Source organism: Protopterus annectens, chromosome 2.part1, assembly GCF_019279795.1.
Source record: "Protopterus annectens isolate FY-2018-M chromosome 2.part1, PAN1.0, whole genome shotgun sequence".
Classification (NCBI taxonomy): domain Eukaryota; kingdom Metazoa; phylum Chordata; order Ceratodontiformes; family Protopteridae; genus Protopterus; species Protopterus annectens.
Genome location: NC_056729.1, coordinates 1,254,654,997 through 1,254,671,588, shown reverse-complemented (window position 1 = coordinate 1,254,671,588; position 16,592 = coordinate 1,254,654,997). Strand labels below are relative to the sequence as shown.

The 16,592-nt window shown below is 36.3% G+C and overlaps 1 protein-coding gene across 1 annotated transcript in view; it reads left to right on the top strand.

Annotated features, from left to right (window-relative positions):
• GCKR (glucokinase regulator) overlaps positions 1 to 16,592 on the top strand; it is a 678,315-nt gene that overhangs the window by 354,200 nt on the left and 307,523 nt on the right. The window contains exons 8-9 of the mRNA XM_044062788.1: positions 8,665 to 8,759; positions 13,720 to 13,825. Of these exons, the coding sequence (XP_043918723.1) occupies positions 8,665 to 8,759; positions 13,720 to 13,825 (201 nt within the window). The remainder of the gene's footprint in view (positions 1 to 8,664; positions 8,760 to 13,719; positions 13,826 to 16,592) is intronic.

Here is a 16,592-nt window from a genome sequence, read left to right as displayed (position 1 = left end):
GCATAATACATTTTCCTTTTTTTAAACTCTTCCCCACCCTAAATTAAATCTATATGTACATTCTAATTCTAGTTTGGTGTTGAAGCTGTTAGGTTTTTCTTGGGTGAATCTCCTGCCACAGAATATATTACAGAATTGTTATCATTTTGCCTTGAAAAAAATTTCTTTGAATTTAATGGGGAAATTTATCAACAGTGATGAGGTACGGCTATGGGGGCAGCGTTTGCTCCCTCATATGCCAACCTCAGCATGGGGTTGTTTGAACTAGGATGTATATATAGATCTTCATTCTATATACAATATGTTAAATTCTATGCTCGGTTTATTGACGATCTAATTTTTTTGTGTGATGGTGGAGAAGATAAGATGGATGAGTTTATAGAGCACATACAGTCTAATAGATTTAATTTGTCATTTGATGGCATACAAAGGGGTAAAATAGTGTCCTTTTTGGATGCCGAATTGGATATTTCTAGACCTAATGGACTACACACGAAAGTACATAGAAATTTTTATGGAAATAGTCAGTATTTAAGAGCTTCTAGTTGTCATCCCCACATACGATTGAAGCCCTCCCCTGTGAGGAAATGGTGCGGATTAGTAGGTTATGTAATGACCCTATAGAACTTCAGGATGAGATGTTGAGAACATGCCTGATGTTTGAATCTAGGGGATATAGCAGCTCGGTTAAACTCATTCCCTCCAGTAGAGCTCTTTTAAGTGTGTACCTTTAACTCCTAGTGGGCGTGGCTTCAGCATTTAAAAATTGAAGTTATCATCTTACATTTTTAACAAATACCCATTGACAGAGGTCATATATCAATACAATTGTGTTTGCTATCATGTATGCTTCAAGATAAAATTTTCCAATACCTTGTATGTAACATGGTTTTGGAATTATTAATGCAAATATGAACAGGCAATATTTGACGCCTAGAGGAGCAGTAGGGTGTAACTGCAGAAATGCCTGGAGATGTCACTCGGCTGTAATGAGAGCGATTACTAGGGTCCAAATGAAAGAGAGAGAAAGTCATCCCAATTGTTAAAAAGTTGGTAATATACTTAATGGGAGTCAGACTGACATCTATTTTGTGTCTACGTATAGCGGTTTCAGTGATATTCTAACAGGTTTGGTAAAATATTATTGGCAGTATATGCAGTCTAGTGGAGACTCTCAGTTATGGTTATTTGAGAAGTTAAAATTTTCATTTAGGGTGGAGAAGAGTTTAAAAAACTTTTTAGTAAAAGGAAATTTTATTATGCCTACTGTTAGTTTACACAATATGAGATTGATTACTGGCACTCGTGTGTAGTAAATGCAAGGCTTGTAAATATATTGTGAATAGTTTTGGGAATATTAGTTGATGTAGCTTTACAGTGAAAGTTTTTTTTAGATGTGATACTACTGGTATAATCTATGCCCTTAAATGTCCATGCAATAAGTTTTACATTGGCCAGTCTCAAAGGGCCTTTAAAGTAAAACTTTTAGAGCACATAAGAGATATAGAAAATTTTAAAGAGACTAGTTCTGTGGCAGTTCATTTTCACTAAGTACACCAGGGTTCATCTGTGGGTTTACAAGGTACTATTTTAGAAAAAGTGGAAAGAATTAATTTTGTTTCTGCTGATACTTATTTTAGGGATAGAATTTTATATAAAGAAGCCATCTATATTCTTAAATTTGATACTCTTATACATAATGGTATGAATTCTGAACTTAATTGGAGATTTCTCCTTTAATTATGTAATTTTTTTAATTGTCTTTATTGAATAATTGGAAGCACTATTTATATTGAGTGTTTTTTTTGAGTGTGTATTCTCCTTTGAATGCATTCCAGCCGAGAAGTCAGAGAGTGAATAAAATTTGCTTGGACTTTTATTGGATCACTGGTTTGTGGTTGTTTATTTTTAATTATATTATTTTTTGAGTTGTGTATTATTACAGGGTACAAACAACCCTGGGTTTAAAGTAAATAAAATAAAGGAATCTAAGAAGATTAATACCTTATGTTGTAGAAAGAGGGGGAGCACGGTAGAAGGGAGGAGGAGAGAGGTGAATGAATTGCTCAGGATGGGTTTCAGGGGTTTGGCTGAGGGAGCAATGGGTAGATGTGGATGTGATGTGGGGTTTACAGGAAGTTGGAACCTGGGACTAATTCAGTTAAGGCTGTGGGAACTATATATAGAGTGACAGGTTAGCCTGACTGGAAGGGGCAGAGATGCATTATATCAGAGGAGAAAACAAGGAGGACTAGGTGAAATATGCTATGAGGATGATAGACAAGACATAGTTGGATTCAGGGAAATATCAACCTAAGACAGACCAGTGGCACTGAATATAAAAGGACAGCATAGGCAATCAGGGTGATTGGAGAAAAAGCAGGAATGAGTGAGAGTGGAGAGGGAAGAAAGTTTGAAAGACAGGCAAAAAAATAGCTGTTCATGAATAGAAAGCCAAGGTCAAGAGGCAGAAAAAGGCAGCAGAGTAAAGAACAAAAGATAGCTAAAGAGGAGGCAGACCTATAGGTTGTTAGCCAAGAGACATCTTCTGAGAAAGTGCAGAATAGAAGCAGACAGATGGGAAATTGGGAAACGTAGCCAGAAGGATGTTCAACTGTAGTCAATGAAAAAAAATATTTAACAAGTGAAGTATCATTTGAAATCAGATGACAAGGGACATGGGACCAGGGGATAATGTAAACATATCCTAGAAGAAGGGTGCTGATGGCAGACAGTTAAATAACTAGCAATGTTAAGTGAAGCCAAAAAAGAGAGGTGAATTTGGTAAATGTGAACACAATCCCAACCCTCTCACCACTGTGGTCCTTCCAGGGAAAATTCTGTTGACAAAATGAAACAGACACCCACACAATGTGATTAGTCTGGGAATTAATGAGCTGATAGAAGGGTCAAGTCTGATGCAAAGGAAAGGACCAAGGAAGTGACAGACGTTTGGACACGCTTGATCAGTATTATAGCACTCTCAAATCTGCTGTAGGCCATTTAATAAGAGAAGAACAAAGTATCAGATGGGTGAAGTGGCTAGTGCTTAAACAAGAAAGTAGTAGAGGAAAGCAATTGATTAGTCAATGGAAAGGAAAAGGAAGCCAATGACGCTAGCCTAATAGTAGTAAGGACAGCAGCCTGGGGAAAGACTAACATGGATAAGCTGGTTAGATGTGAGGAGATAAAAAACAGTATCAAAACAAGGAGAGAAAGTGGTATCATTTAAAAGGACAGTGAAAATACAAACTGAGTAGACAATCAGAAATGGGATGAGATGAATAGTTACGCAGCTGTAGAAGGAATAAAGCAAAGGAATAGCAGAACAGCGAAAATGTATGCAAAAGCGCACCATGAAAATATTCAAGGCTCTAGAGAGCACCCCTGCATTACCAGGCTATAACTCATACAACACTTTTCGGCCATCTAATCTGGACCAGAACTCCAAAGGTGGAGATGTGTTCATATTAATTAAGGATATCCACACCTCCAGGCTAGTTGCGCAGCATAATGCATCCAAGGTTATCCAAGTGCAACTAACTCTGGGCAAAACTGCAATCCAAATTGTAGCTTGCTACAGATCCCCCACCATGCCCCAGGATTCCCACTCCTCTTTTCTTCATATACTGGAAAATATTAGGGTTCAACCAAACACCCTAATAATGGGCGATTTCAACTACCCCAAAATTAACTGGGAAAACTACTCATGTACCAACTCCTTTGTGCAATACTTTCTGGAATTAATAAATTCCTATGCCCTGGATCAACCTTTCCACACCCCCACCAGGGGCAAAAATATCCTAGACCTAGTCATTACCAACATGAGTGACTGGTGTTCCACATCTGAAGTCAACTCCTCGTTGGTCAGATCCGACCATAAGCTAATCATCCTAGATATCTACATCCCGCCCGCACCCACCATTAAGGAAACCACGGTAAAAAATTTCTCCAAAGCCAACTTCATGCTTCTTAAGACAGAAGAGGTGAACTTCATGACACCCATGCAGATGGACAATACAGTTACAACTGCTGAATCCTACACAAATGCACTCTATAAGCACTTACACAAGTGCATGGATCATGCTATCCCAAACAGAACCAATATGCTATCCTCTAAAAAAAGAAAGCCAATCTGATGGTCCCCTGCCATAAACAAACTCTAAAACAGAAGGAAGAAACTGTTGCAAAAGAGAGTAAAATCCCATGAGTGGAGGAGCTCCCTGGTCAGCCTCAGTAAGAAGCTGAGATCCCTTAAAAGATCCTCCAAAGCTAGCTACGAAAACAAAATTGCCACTGATTCTAAGGGCAACTACAAAGCATTCTATAGCTATGTCAAGAATCTCAATGGCAACACCCAGATCTGCTCTGAGTTACAGCACAACAGCACAAAAATTACAGACCCAACTGATATTGCCAACATCCTGGCAGATAGGTTCAGTGCTAGCTTTACCCCCCCCCTCACCTCTTAAAGGGCACATATTTATACAGTAAGAATGCAGAGTCCCTGTAATCACATCTATGCAGGTAAAAGCTGCACTCTCTAAAACCAAAAACACAGCATCCATGGGACTGGACAACATCCCAGGCTGCGTTTTACACAAACTTCTGAACGAACTGGCTCCCCACCTAAGTACCATGTTCAATCATAGTCTCACATCAGGCTTTGTGCCCACTGAATAGCTCACAGCAACAGTTACCCACTCCACAAAAGGGGAGCCACCACTGATCCTGGGAACTATTGCCCTATTAGCCTGACAAACTTCGTCTGCAAGGCCATGGAATGTATCATCATGGAACTCATAAACAAAGACATTGGTAACCTCCAAATTCTGGACCCCACCCAGTTAAGATTTGTGAAAGGCAGATCATGCCTTCTGAACCTGATCGACTTCTTTGAGGCAGTCACCAAAGCTGTAGGCGAGGGTAAGATGGTTCACACAGCCTATCTTGACCTTGCCAAGGCTTTCGTCACCATCCCCCATTTTGGAATTATAGCTAAACTCACTAAACTAGGTATAAATCCCTACATCACAAGATGAGCTGCCAACTGGCTCACTGACAGAACCCACACTGTAAAAGTTGCAGACTCCAAATCTGACTTCAAACCAGTGACAAGTGGAGTACCACAGGGTTCAGTTCTGGGACCTCTCCTGTTTGGTATCTACTTCTCTGAAGTACAGGCTAACGCAGAAGGCCTCTGGCTAATGAAGTTCACAGATGACTGCAAACTGGGAGCCATAGTCGAGTCCCCAAATGATGTGGACATCCTACAGAAGGGCCTTGCTGAGACAGACGCCTGGTGTCAGAGGCATGGCCTCATGCTCAATGCCAAAAAGTGCATTGTCATCCCCTTTGGTTGTTGTGTCTTTCGGCTTTTCCCAGTTAGGGGTTGCCACAGTGGAACTCCAGTCCACTAATGATTGGTAGTTGATTTTTACGTGCCGAGTTACCAGCCCTGACGCACAACCTTCAACGAAGGTATGCCCATTCACGCATGTCTCCACGCAGAAGACGCTCTAGCTGAGAATCGAACCGGACAGCATCTTACTGTTAGGCGACAATGCTACGGCAGCACCACCACCGAGGGTATATTGTCATCCCCTTTGATAAAACAACAAAAAAGCAAGCAGGCTGTAAGTACACCACACCACACCATTTATTGTGAGCACTTTCATCAGAGTAAAAACCTCTGTGTCTAGATATCGTTTATAAAGCAAAATTTAACCATATACAATACATATAAAAACAACAAATGAAAATATATTATTTAAAACCTCCTATGACATATATGCAATATATAGCTATGAAAAAATAAATAAGTAATAAAAATTGAAGCAGGATACTAGAATAGATGAACAATTATTGGTGCAAATATTAAAAAGTTCATAAATCATTATTAAATATTAAATTATTGCTACATCAAAAAACGACAGCTTCAGCCAAGTGGACTCATACTTAAATGTTTGCATAACATATAAAACACTATATTAGAAAAGACAAACCATGCCACAAATCCCCATCCAACTTTGCTAAAAAATTAAATAAAATAATAAAAAAATAAAACCACCAGACTTAAAAACTACCTAGCAAGTGCTTTAAGCTTTAATAGGCACTTAATTGATGCATATTCATTAAGGCCCAGTGGTATGTGTGCAAATGTGCGAACTTGCCACATAAGTTCACATTCCTCTAGCTTAAGTTCCCATAGGCCTCCTCGCATATTATGTTCAACCTGTTGTAACACAGCAAACTGGAACTTGTGTGGGTTAATCTAAAATGTGCTTTGCCAATGCATTTGCAGTTATATTTTTGTGTATACTATACTGGTGTTCATTCATTTAAATGAGCATTTATTCTATTTGTCTTAATTGGACTTAATTGTAATTACATAAAGTGTTGATTTGTTGTCTTGGTTTTGTCTGTGGTGTAGTGTACTTACAGCCTGCTTGCTTTTTTTGTTGTTTTACCAGTTTGTTTTTGTTTTGGAGTTGTAAATCCCCTTTGGTAAAAACTCTGTACCCATGAACTACCAGATAAACGGCAGTTTACTTAATGCCGAATGTGTGATGAGACCTTGGGACCCAGGTGGACAGTAGTCTCTCCTTTGATAATCAAATTGCCACAGTAGTCATGAAATCCTTCTATGTGGCACACCTCATCACAAAAGGGTTCTCATCCAGGAAAAAAGAGGTCATTGTTCCCCTCAACTCTGCACTCATTAGACCCATTATAGGGTACAACGGCCCTTTTAGAATGTACCTCGCAAGACATCTGCAGTAGCTGGAAAGGCCACAGAAGTACCTCACAAAGAGGATTACTGGCTTCAAACAGATGCCTATACTGACCATCTCAAAAAATACCAACTTTACTCTGTAGCAAATTGCCTACTCCAAGGAGATCTCTGCTTAACATATAAAGATATGTTAAACCCAGAGCTGCTGGACATGCTACACCTAAAGAAATCCCAATCCCTCCGAGCTACACACTCTAGGGACCTAAACCTTGTCACCACAATAAACAGGACATGCTGGAGGGATAGATTCCTGTCCCAGAGACTTCCTATACTCTGGAACAAGCTACCCATCTATGTCAAGCAAAGTTCCTCATTAGCACTCTTCAAGAAAAATCTTGATGAGTTGATGGGAAATAGGAAATACACCCTGGGGATCACTTCTGTGTCTCTGCTTGGCAGGGGCACAGGAAATTAACTTTATTGGGTGGCATAACCCAGGGATCCTTGTTGGCTAGGCTTACTTAGGCCCTTGGGCCGATAGCCTAGTACCAAACTATGAACCTCTGAATAGGGGGCAAGAGCTCAGGATGTCATAGAACAGAGTAGAAAGGATTTTTGTCATTAAAGCCATGTAAAAACTCTGCATCTAGGAATAAGTACACTCCAATAAATACAGTAAAAAAGTGAATCACACTTTAGAAAATGAAAATATCACTTTAAAAATTAAATCAAATATCAGGCAAGGAATGCAGCCCAGTATAAAGACTTTAGCTGTATTTCAACCAGCTAGTAAAAAGTAAGTTGTCTGGTCAATGGGAAGTGATGCTTGGTGGAGAGAAAAAGCTAAATAGTCTCATGGTGGGGGAAGGAATAGTTCACCTACACCACCTCAAGGCACATTTAATGCTAAAGTTTTCATTCAAGCCAGGCGGAAACACCGATAATTTTATAGCATTTATTTATTTTTTGTTTTGGACCAAGCACCACTGGTTTTGATGGTTATAATACTCTTCTTGTGGTAATTGAACTAAAGTGGCAGTTGCTCTTAGATATGGAGTTTTGTAATAGTTCTTTAGTCACATCTCCTTCTGTGTGTAATGTTTTTGTTATTTTTATATATATATATATATATATATATAGAGAGAGAGAGAGAGAGAGAGTTTAAAAACTTTGAAAAGAGAATGAGAGAGAGAGCAAAGGGGAATGAGGTAGATGAGGGTAAGAGGTGAAGTTAATATACTTAAATACAAAATGAATGACTTATGGACATGAAGATGGGATAGGCTGCAGATAGATATATACACTATGAGAGGTTTATTTTATGTGGCCTACACTGGGGCATTGGCACTTCCTCTGTCTGCTCAGATATGCCTTGAATTGTTGTCTGAGAGTGGAAATATGTAAATAAATCATTTGGCTTTTGGAGATCCATGACATTGTTTAGGTGCTAAAAGAGAAAAACTGCAGTTGGTGCAAAAAAGCTTGGCACTGTGTGTTTGTAGTTATCTGTGAAAAGAAACAGTTTGTCAGACTATAGGAGGGGACTATTGATGACAGAATAGAAATAAGTTATCCTGCCTTCATAACAGGCACTATAGGTTACACAGTTGTCAATGTATTTGAAAATGGTAGACTACTATATGTATGGGAATAAACATAAAACATACAAGTATCAGCTATGAGTTTTACTGCCTGTGATTGCTTTGCATTTTTTTTCTTTGTGTCATCTTCACACATCTAGAAATTAAGTACTTTTCAGTTCAGCAAGTTTTGTCAGTTGGCACTTGCGCACAACACATTATACTTTTACTTGTAGTTACTATCTGTGGACCAATGAAAGCTCACCGATGATGAATTTTCCTTTTTTTTAATATTTGCTTAGGTTCTCTTAGTTTTTGTCTAATGAATTACTTGGTTTAATTTTGCAGGCTCCATTTGTAGCTGGGCAGCTTGATTTCTGCATGAACAATATGGATATTTTTACTCCTGCACTGGTTGGTTTGAATCCAGTCAATATGGCAAGGTGAGAAGCCCTCAACTATTTACACATCGTGCGGTTATATTTAACTCCTTCTAAATGATGACATACTGTATATCATAAAGGAAATGTAAAAGATGCCAGGCTTAAATACAATTATTTTAATACTGCACTTTTGTACAGCAATACAGACATGTTATCTGACAAAGTTAGTGCTTATCAGCCATTACAACTAAGAGCAGAACTTTAATGAGGTCCCTGGAGATTTAAATGCCTGTGTCATTATTACATACATAAAGATGAACATGAGGTAAATAAAGTCACAAATACCATAATACTTAAAATATGCATAAAATGAAATAAATTTCCTCATGTGAAATCTCATTATAATGAAAGGAAATGACCAAAATGGAAATAACACACTGTATAAAGGCTTGGTAAGTACCAGTTTTAAGGATAAGCAGTACAATGAACTTACCACCCTCCATGAGGAACAGTAAATACAGCAAAAATACATTATGTCTAGTGGCAAGAGCTCTTTTATATCCTCAGTCAAGGACAATGTCTTCCTTTACTTCAGTGGTTATATAATGAGCTCATAGAACACCATTCTGTGGATAAATGGCAGATTTTATGCCTTAATAGTCCCAACAATGATACCTTATTTAAGCAAGACATTTTGCCTGAGAAGACTTAGAACTCAACCAGGACCTGGGTTTCATCCTCACGTACAAAATTTACTTAAAGTACTAAGCATGCATATTCTGTTTTCAGTTTATGCCAGTTAGTCATACACATCGATATTCTGTAGAGATGAAACACCGCTAAAATATCTGTTACTGCAATGAAAGGGAGTGTAACTTTAGAGTTGACATGTTTATATGAAATAAATTAATTAATAACCTAATTTAAGGTTGAATCTGATCACTTAGAATTTTGGATCAAGACAGGTATTTAAATCACGTTACTAATGAAACAAAACATTTTAGGAAAACTGTAAATTTAGAGTTAACTACAAAATGCAAGTTATGCCAACCTCTCTGAGGTAACTCTAATATAACTATTAACAATCAAAGCAATCAGTTTCAAGTGTCAAATTTCCTTTTCTGAAAAATAGACTATTACATCATATATTCTTAGGGAAAAACTTGCCATCTCAGTACTTTGTTAAATTTAAAGTGAGAATGTTTCCCTGTATTACTTCTGGTAAGGATTGCTCTAGCCAAATTGCTGCTAGTATTATGACTAAACAAGTCTATACTAAAAATGAGTCAAGTATTTTTAAACCAATCATTCCCTCTCAAAATCTACAACTTATAATAATATAATAAATTACAGATATAATTCTAAGTACCACTTTGCAGTTTATTGGACACTGCTATTAGCAGATGAAGGGATAAAGGGATAATGTAATAAACAAAATATTTTCAAGTGTCTCCATTTTTCAATATTCATTAACCTACAGTGAATGATCTTGCACCACTTATATAGATAACACCCCACAAATAATCAGTTTTTAGAATTCCAATTTCTCCAACATGCAATTTTTGCCCAAATAAAACTGCAGGCCCTTTTCATGTATTTTGTAGTTGTAAAAAGATTAAAATTACCTAGACTGTTATCTATTATTCTAGTTAATAAATGAGGCTTTAACTGTGCATCGCTGAAAATTTCTCAATGAGTATATGTTAATATGGCAGTTTGGGTGAAAATTTTCATATTCAACCAACGGATCAGTAGAGCAGAGATCTCTAATAAAACTTGGAATAATTTCATAAAAAATATGTTCTTACAGAAATTCTCCTTCATGTAAATATCTTATAAATAGGTATCCAGAATAATTTGACAATTTATACAAAGTATTCTTAACCAAGAAAGCAAAATGTAAATATCAGCACATCAATCACATGAGCTATACTGAAGTAAAAATTGTATTTATTTATTTATTTTATTTTATTTTACATTTGTTGACCAGGATTGTCTGACTGAGCTAAAGAGCCCTTATTCAAAAGAGGCCCGAGGAGAAAAGCTTCAATATATTATACAATTTTCATTATAAATTAGCATTAAACAGCAATGTTACAGGATTATTACAAGACATTAAGTAGCAATACAATGTTATACAGTGTCAGTAATCAGGAGTATAGCAAAACTATTTCAAGATGTATAAAAAGAAAATATGTCATTAAGATGAATATAGTTTTTAGGGTAAGTGGTTACAAAAACCCAGTTTTATCATAATGTAGTTGCATGAAGTCAAGGCAATTACAATAGAATGTTTCTTTGAGATGATTTGCTTAATAGATTTTAAAAGACAGTAGAAAGAGTAGTCAAGGAAGATTAGAGAGAGCTAGTGAGAAGAGTGAGTTAAGGGAAAAAAGTAGATTAAGGTATGGGAAGCAAGGGATGTTTAAGAAGGGAGAGTGCAGTGGCAGGACCAGTGACTTTTAAAGTGCACTTTGGTGGCTGTCTTAAATTGTTTAGGATTTGTAAGGGTCCTGATTTCTAATGAAAGCCAATAAAATCATGTTCATATCTAAAGAAATTTCTACTGAACCGAATATAGACTGCATTGTTTGTTTTAATGGAACCAGTCCAAGAAGTGACCATATTTAATTATTATTATGTGTATTAGACTTGAGTATGTATATAGTTAAACATATTTTATGCTTGAGCATTTTTTGAAACTTGCACAAAATTTATGATTGCTTAAATAAAAGACAAGCCATTTGCACCCCTTATAAAGTTACCTATGGTATATAATTGCAATGAAGTAAAATATATTTTTTCAGATAAAAATAGTTTCTAGGTTAATATGAACATAGCTGATTTAGGAGACAGTCCTGGGATAAATGTTCTGCTTCCCAGTCACAGATCAAAATTGCATATATCATGAAAATTACTTGCCTTAACTGTTAATTAGTTTACTAAGTTAATATCTCTGTGGACCCCAAAATACAGGTTGAATTTGCTTTATTATAAATCTAACCATATCCAGAAAATATTCTCTACATCTTAGACTTACATGGCATGCTGCCATAAAAGGAAGACAGCAAACTCCACAGCAGGACCATCCATAATCGAGGAACAGCCACCAGGGTAGTTGTGCAGGCTGGTGGCGAATGTCTTGTATTGCAGGACAACTGTAAATATCAGCATTTGATACACTTATTATTGACATTCAATGTGAAAATGTGTGGCACACAAAAAGAGGAGTGACACATTGCAGTTATTTCGCACATCTGAGGATCAGACAAGTACATTAGATAAAATTATTTGAAATGACTATGTATGACCAGAAAGACTAATGACAAACAAAAGAGTAGCGTTAATGAAACAGTAGTATGAGAACAAACAGCATTTAACAGAAAATAACACTGATGTTTAAAAAAAACAAATAAGATAATTAGCAGTTGTAGGACAAATACATACAGATGGTATGAAGACAGCAACAATTCATAGCAATGCATTTATTTTGTCAGGAAAAAATCCACAGTTTAATACTGAAGTAGTTGAGGACTAGGTTGTTAGAAGTAAAATGCACATGATGAAGAGAAAGAGAGAGAGAAAGAGACATGCTAGAATAACAGCAGTGAAGGGAACTGATCAGCCCGGGGATCACTCCAGTGGCTCTACTCGACAGAGGCACGTGGGAACTAAGGTCAGGTGGCATGTTGCAGGATAATCCTATGGGCTAGGCTTGTAATTGGTCCAGGGTCATTAGCCTAGTACACACCTATGAACCTATGTGTAGACAAGCTATGAGAAAGACAGCATTGGATCACTCTTTCTAAACTTAAGGAATGCATTTGCATGTCTAGGGTAGTATCAGAGCACATCATTGTTAAAAAGTGGGGGAATGTGTGGATGACAGGAGAGTCAGCAGAAAGAGTAGTAATACAGAGCCTGATGTAACAGGATTTCAATAGCATGGATGGAGTACTGTGCAAGTGCAGGCAGTAGTTAAAAAACAAAGAAACTGTAGATGGGATTGAAGAAAGACAGCTCACCCAAATAATAGTGTGAGAAGTGGTGCATAAAGGTAAACAGTCAGAATCTGTCCTCCTAATAAGTTTCTTAGCCATATAGACGTTACTGATACAACACTTGCTGCCCCTGTACAGTCACCCCCATATCCTACTTCTTAAAGGAATAACACTAAACATTCAAGACTGAATGATTAAAACTCTCATAGTGTTAAGGTAACTAATGAAGTTCATATAAAACCTTTTACTATTTACCTGACTTCTATATTTTTCCTTCATGGTATCTGTTTTGCAACTAGATAACCATTAACATTTTAAACATATACTAAAACAGACACTACTCAGTACCAGGATCAGTACCTCCTCCAGCATACTACAAACATTTCCAACAAAAAAACATCAGAATCAACCACTCTCCATTCCTTCTCAACCACCATAAACTACCAGCCCATTCTTAGACATATTTTCATTGTCAACCTCTACATGTTACTTTTCCATCATGTAGTCATAGCACCACATCATTTCTCATCCACTAGGTCTCAAACACTGGTCAACACATATGTTTACATTTTTACAATTTCCACTATTCTTTATTGAGCCTGATAGGTTTCCCCGCTAACACCTTTTTTGTCATCCCAAATCTCTCTCAAACACCGTCTACACAATCCTTTCCATTTTCAACAGCTTCCTTCTTGCTATTATTCTCAAACATACACATATATATGAAATAGGAGACCATAAGCTGCTGTAATCAGTAACTAGGTAGAAAAGAAAAACTGCAAATTAAGTTGAAGTAAATTATGGGGTTAAATTATTTCACTTTTATGTACTAATGCAAAGGCATGCCCTGTCCGTGTAATTTCAGTTAAGTTGCAATTATGTAAGGGCTTGTTCTGTCTTCTGGTTTATATAACGCTGTGATAAATCAGTCTTTTTTTTTCAAATTTCTACCTTTTTATTTCTACCTTCAACAAAAGAATGCATACCCAATAGATAATATGTTCTTTCTTCTTCTCAAGGAATGATAATGTAGATGGCTGGAATTTAACATTTCGCCAAGTGGCAGAGAGAATGCAGAAACTACATGAGATGAGAAAGGCATTCATCCTGAACCCTGCAGTAGGGGTAGGTAATTTATCTATATCTTAATAGATGATCAAGAAAACAATTTTATGTATCTAAAGCCTGAGCTCTCTAGAAAATGCAATGCATGGAAGTTGTCAATAAATAAAAAAGGTAGTATTATGCCACTCTGGCAAGAGAAAAGAAGTGTCACAAGCCATAGTACTTTGTGATGAATTTATGTATCTATCTATATATGTATATATATATATATATATATATATATATATATATATATATATATATATATACATATATATTATAATATATTATATATACCACGAGTTACTTATGTACATATATGGATATTTATTTGTCTAATATGTATGTAATTAATTATTATATTAAGTTTTTATAATGATATTAGATATTGTTTGCATTTTAATTAGCGTAATAGCAGGAAGTGACCTCAGTGTTAACGACAGGAAACAGTATATAAATGTATTAATTCTGAATATATGTTGTAATGGCCTGAGGAAGCCTACGGGTGAAAGCGCTAGCCAACTTTTATTTAAATAAAACTTCTAAGGAACGCAGAACGAGTGCTATCTTGATTTATCCATAGTGAAGTGAAACACTGCTTGTGGATTGTATCATCATTGCGCTGAAGGGCAGTAGATGTTGAAAGTTACACTTTAAACATGCTAAAAGTGTGCTTCAATGTCTCACTTATAGTGATGTGAAAGCAGCTGGTGGATTGTACTATCGTTGTGCAGAAGGGCAGCTGAGAGTGATAGTAACGCTTTAAATACAACTGTACATCTTGGAATACCCTATTTGTCTTGGATTTTTATGCAAGTGACTGGTATTTGCCATTGTACCTACTCGACTTTGATCGTATTATTTAGTTGTGTTATTTTCATAGGGCAAGGTACCAACGAAGCAGTAACAGTTTTTTTATTTTTATTTTTCTTATACATTCTTTTTTACTTTTTTGTTTATATTCTTAGGCTGTATACTTGAGATCATCATCAGCAAATAAGTCTGTGTGTTTAAAATTCATTTTTGAAGTAAGCTTTGCTTGAGGTTTTCAAACCAGGAAGAAAGTGACAAATGTTTATTGTAGCATGTAAATCATAGGCTATAATATAACCAGTGTTTATGTCATTAGCACCTGTACCACCAGTATTTCCATTTCAGACCCATAGTTCTGACTCGCCAGCTTATAGGCAAAATATGAAACAGAACATGCAATAAGGTGATGCTGAATGTCTATATTAACAGTTGTTTGCCAACCGTTATTCATGTTTCCATACCTGAGTGAGCTATGTTAATAAGCTGTATCATGAACTATCTTGATGGGAGACAAAAAATGAGTTTATTAGTTTGTTAGCCATTACAAAGATAAGCTGTATTTCCACATTTGTCATAGCATTGTGAAACCAAGTGGCATGTAATACGTTGGGTGGTTTCAGATAAAACGTAAGGCAATTTGAGTGAATATTGTCTTTTATAGTGTGATTGTAAGTTGCAGAAAGTTAATGAGTGCTTTTCTGCTGAATTTTTAAGAAATTAAGAATATCTTTCATATTTTATAAACATTTGCTTGCCATCATATAAAAAAGCAAGTCTGGTCAAATACAAATTATTGTCAATTCTATACATCCAGATTATATGATTTTCAAGGTATAGAAAGCTGTTTTGAAAATTTCAAGAAACAATATACATCCATTGTGTATGTTATGGTATGTAATAATATAGATGTCAAGACTTGAGTGTATTGATTATTACCATCTTAATATTTGCCATGCTGTTGTCAGTAATTTTTAAACAGCATTACCTATTCATAAAATATTTATATTTGGCCTATGCTTTTAATCTGATGTTTCAGAAAAGGTGTAAGATTCTCAAGATGTATGCACATACATTACTAGGTGCATATATTTTCACAACATTTGCATGTGAATGAGTAAGATTTGTTCTGCATTATCCTCTCCATTTCCTCTTACCGAGGCGCACTTTAAAATTTCATGTAAAATTCATTAAGTATGTGACGCTGTCAGTGAAACTGCATAACTACATAGAACTGATGTTCTCATGCTCTTAGCTTCATAGGTGATTACTAGTCTAATGACTACAAGGGACCTTTTAAGCATAGCCATGCATCCCAAATCTCTGACAAGTTCTGGTACCCTTGTTAAGTATATGCAGGGGCCTAGGAGGTGAACTAGGTGTGTCTACTTCTTTTCAAACTCCATTTCCTTAATGATTTCAATCCTTTCTTCCATACACATAGCTTGGTTGGATGCCATCAAATAAAACTGTAACGCAAACTCCTATGGCAATAACAAGCTCAGTGTCATACACTACAAAGTATTTCTTAGATTTGGTGATCAGGCAGCCTAGAATAGTTAGAAAAAGTGTTTATGTGGCTTCCTTCAGCACTATTGTACTACAGGTTCATACGTACCTAGCCAAGGTAGCAATTTAGGAGAATTGTTCAATTTCCTAATTGACAAAAAGAACTATCTGGATAAGTGACCTGCTCTGAGATACACACTTGGCAAACAGAGTCTGAGGAAATCAAACACACTGGCCTGCAGGAAACAGACATTAAAAGCTCATAGCCTTAATTCTCAGTCACTTATTTAAACAATGTATTTTATGTCCTGTCACTTAACATTCCCTTCTTAATGATAACTCACCTCACGTTATCTGATTCTGTATTTTAAGGTCATCTTCAGAAGGATGCACCTAAACTGATAAATTTGTTCTCAGAGTCGGACTGATTATATATACCCAAGAATACATTCCAGTAACAAGCTACTTT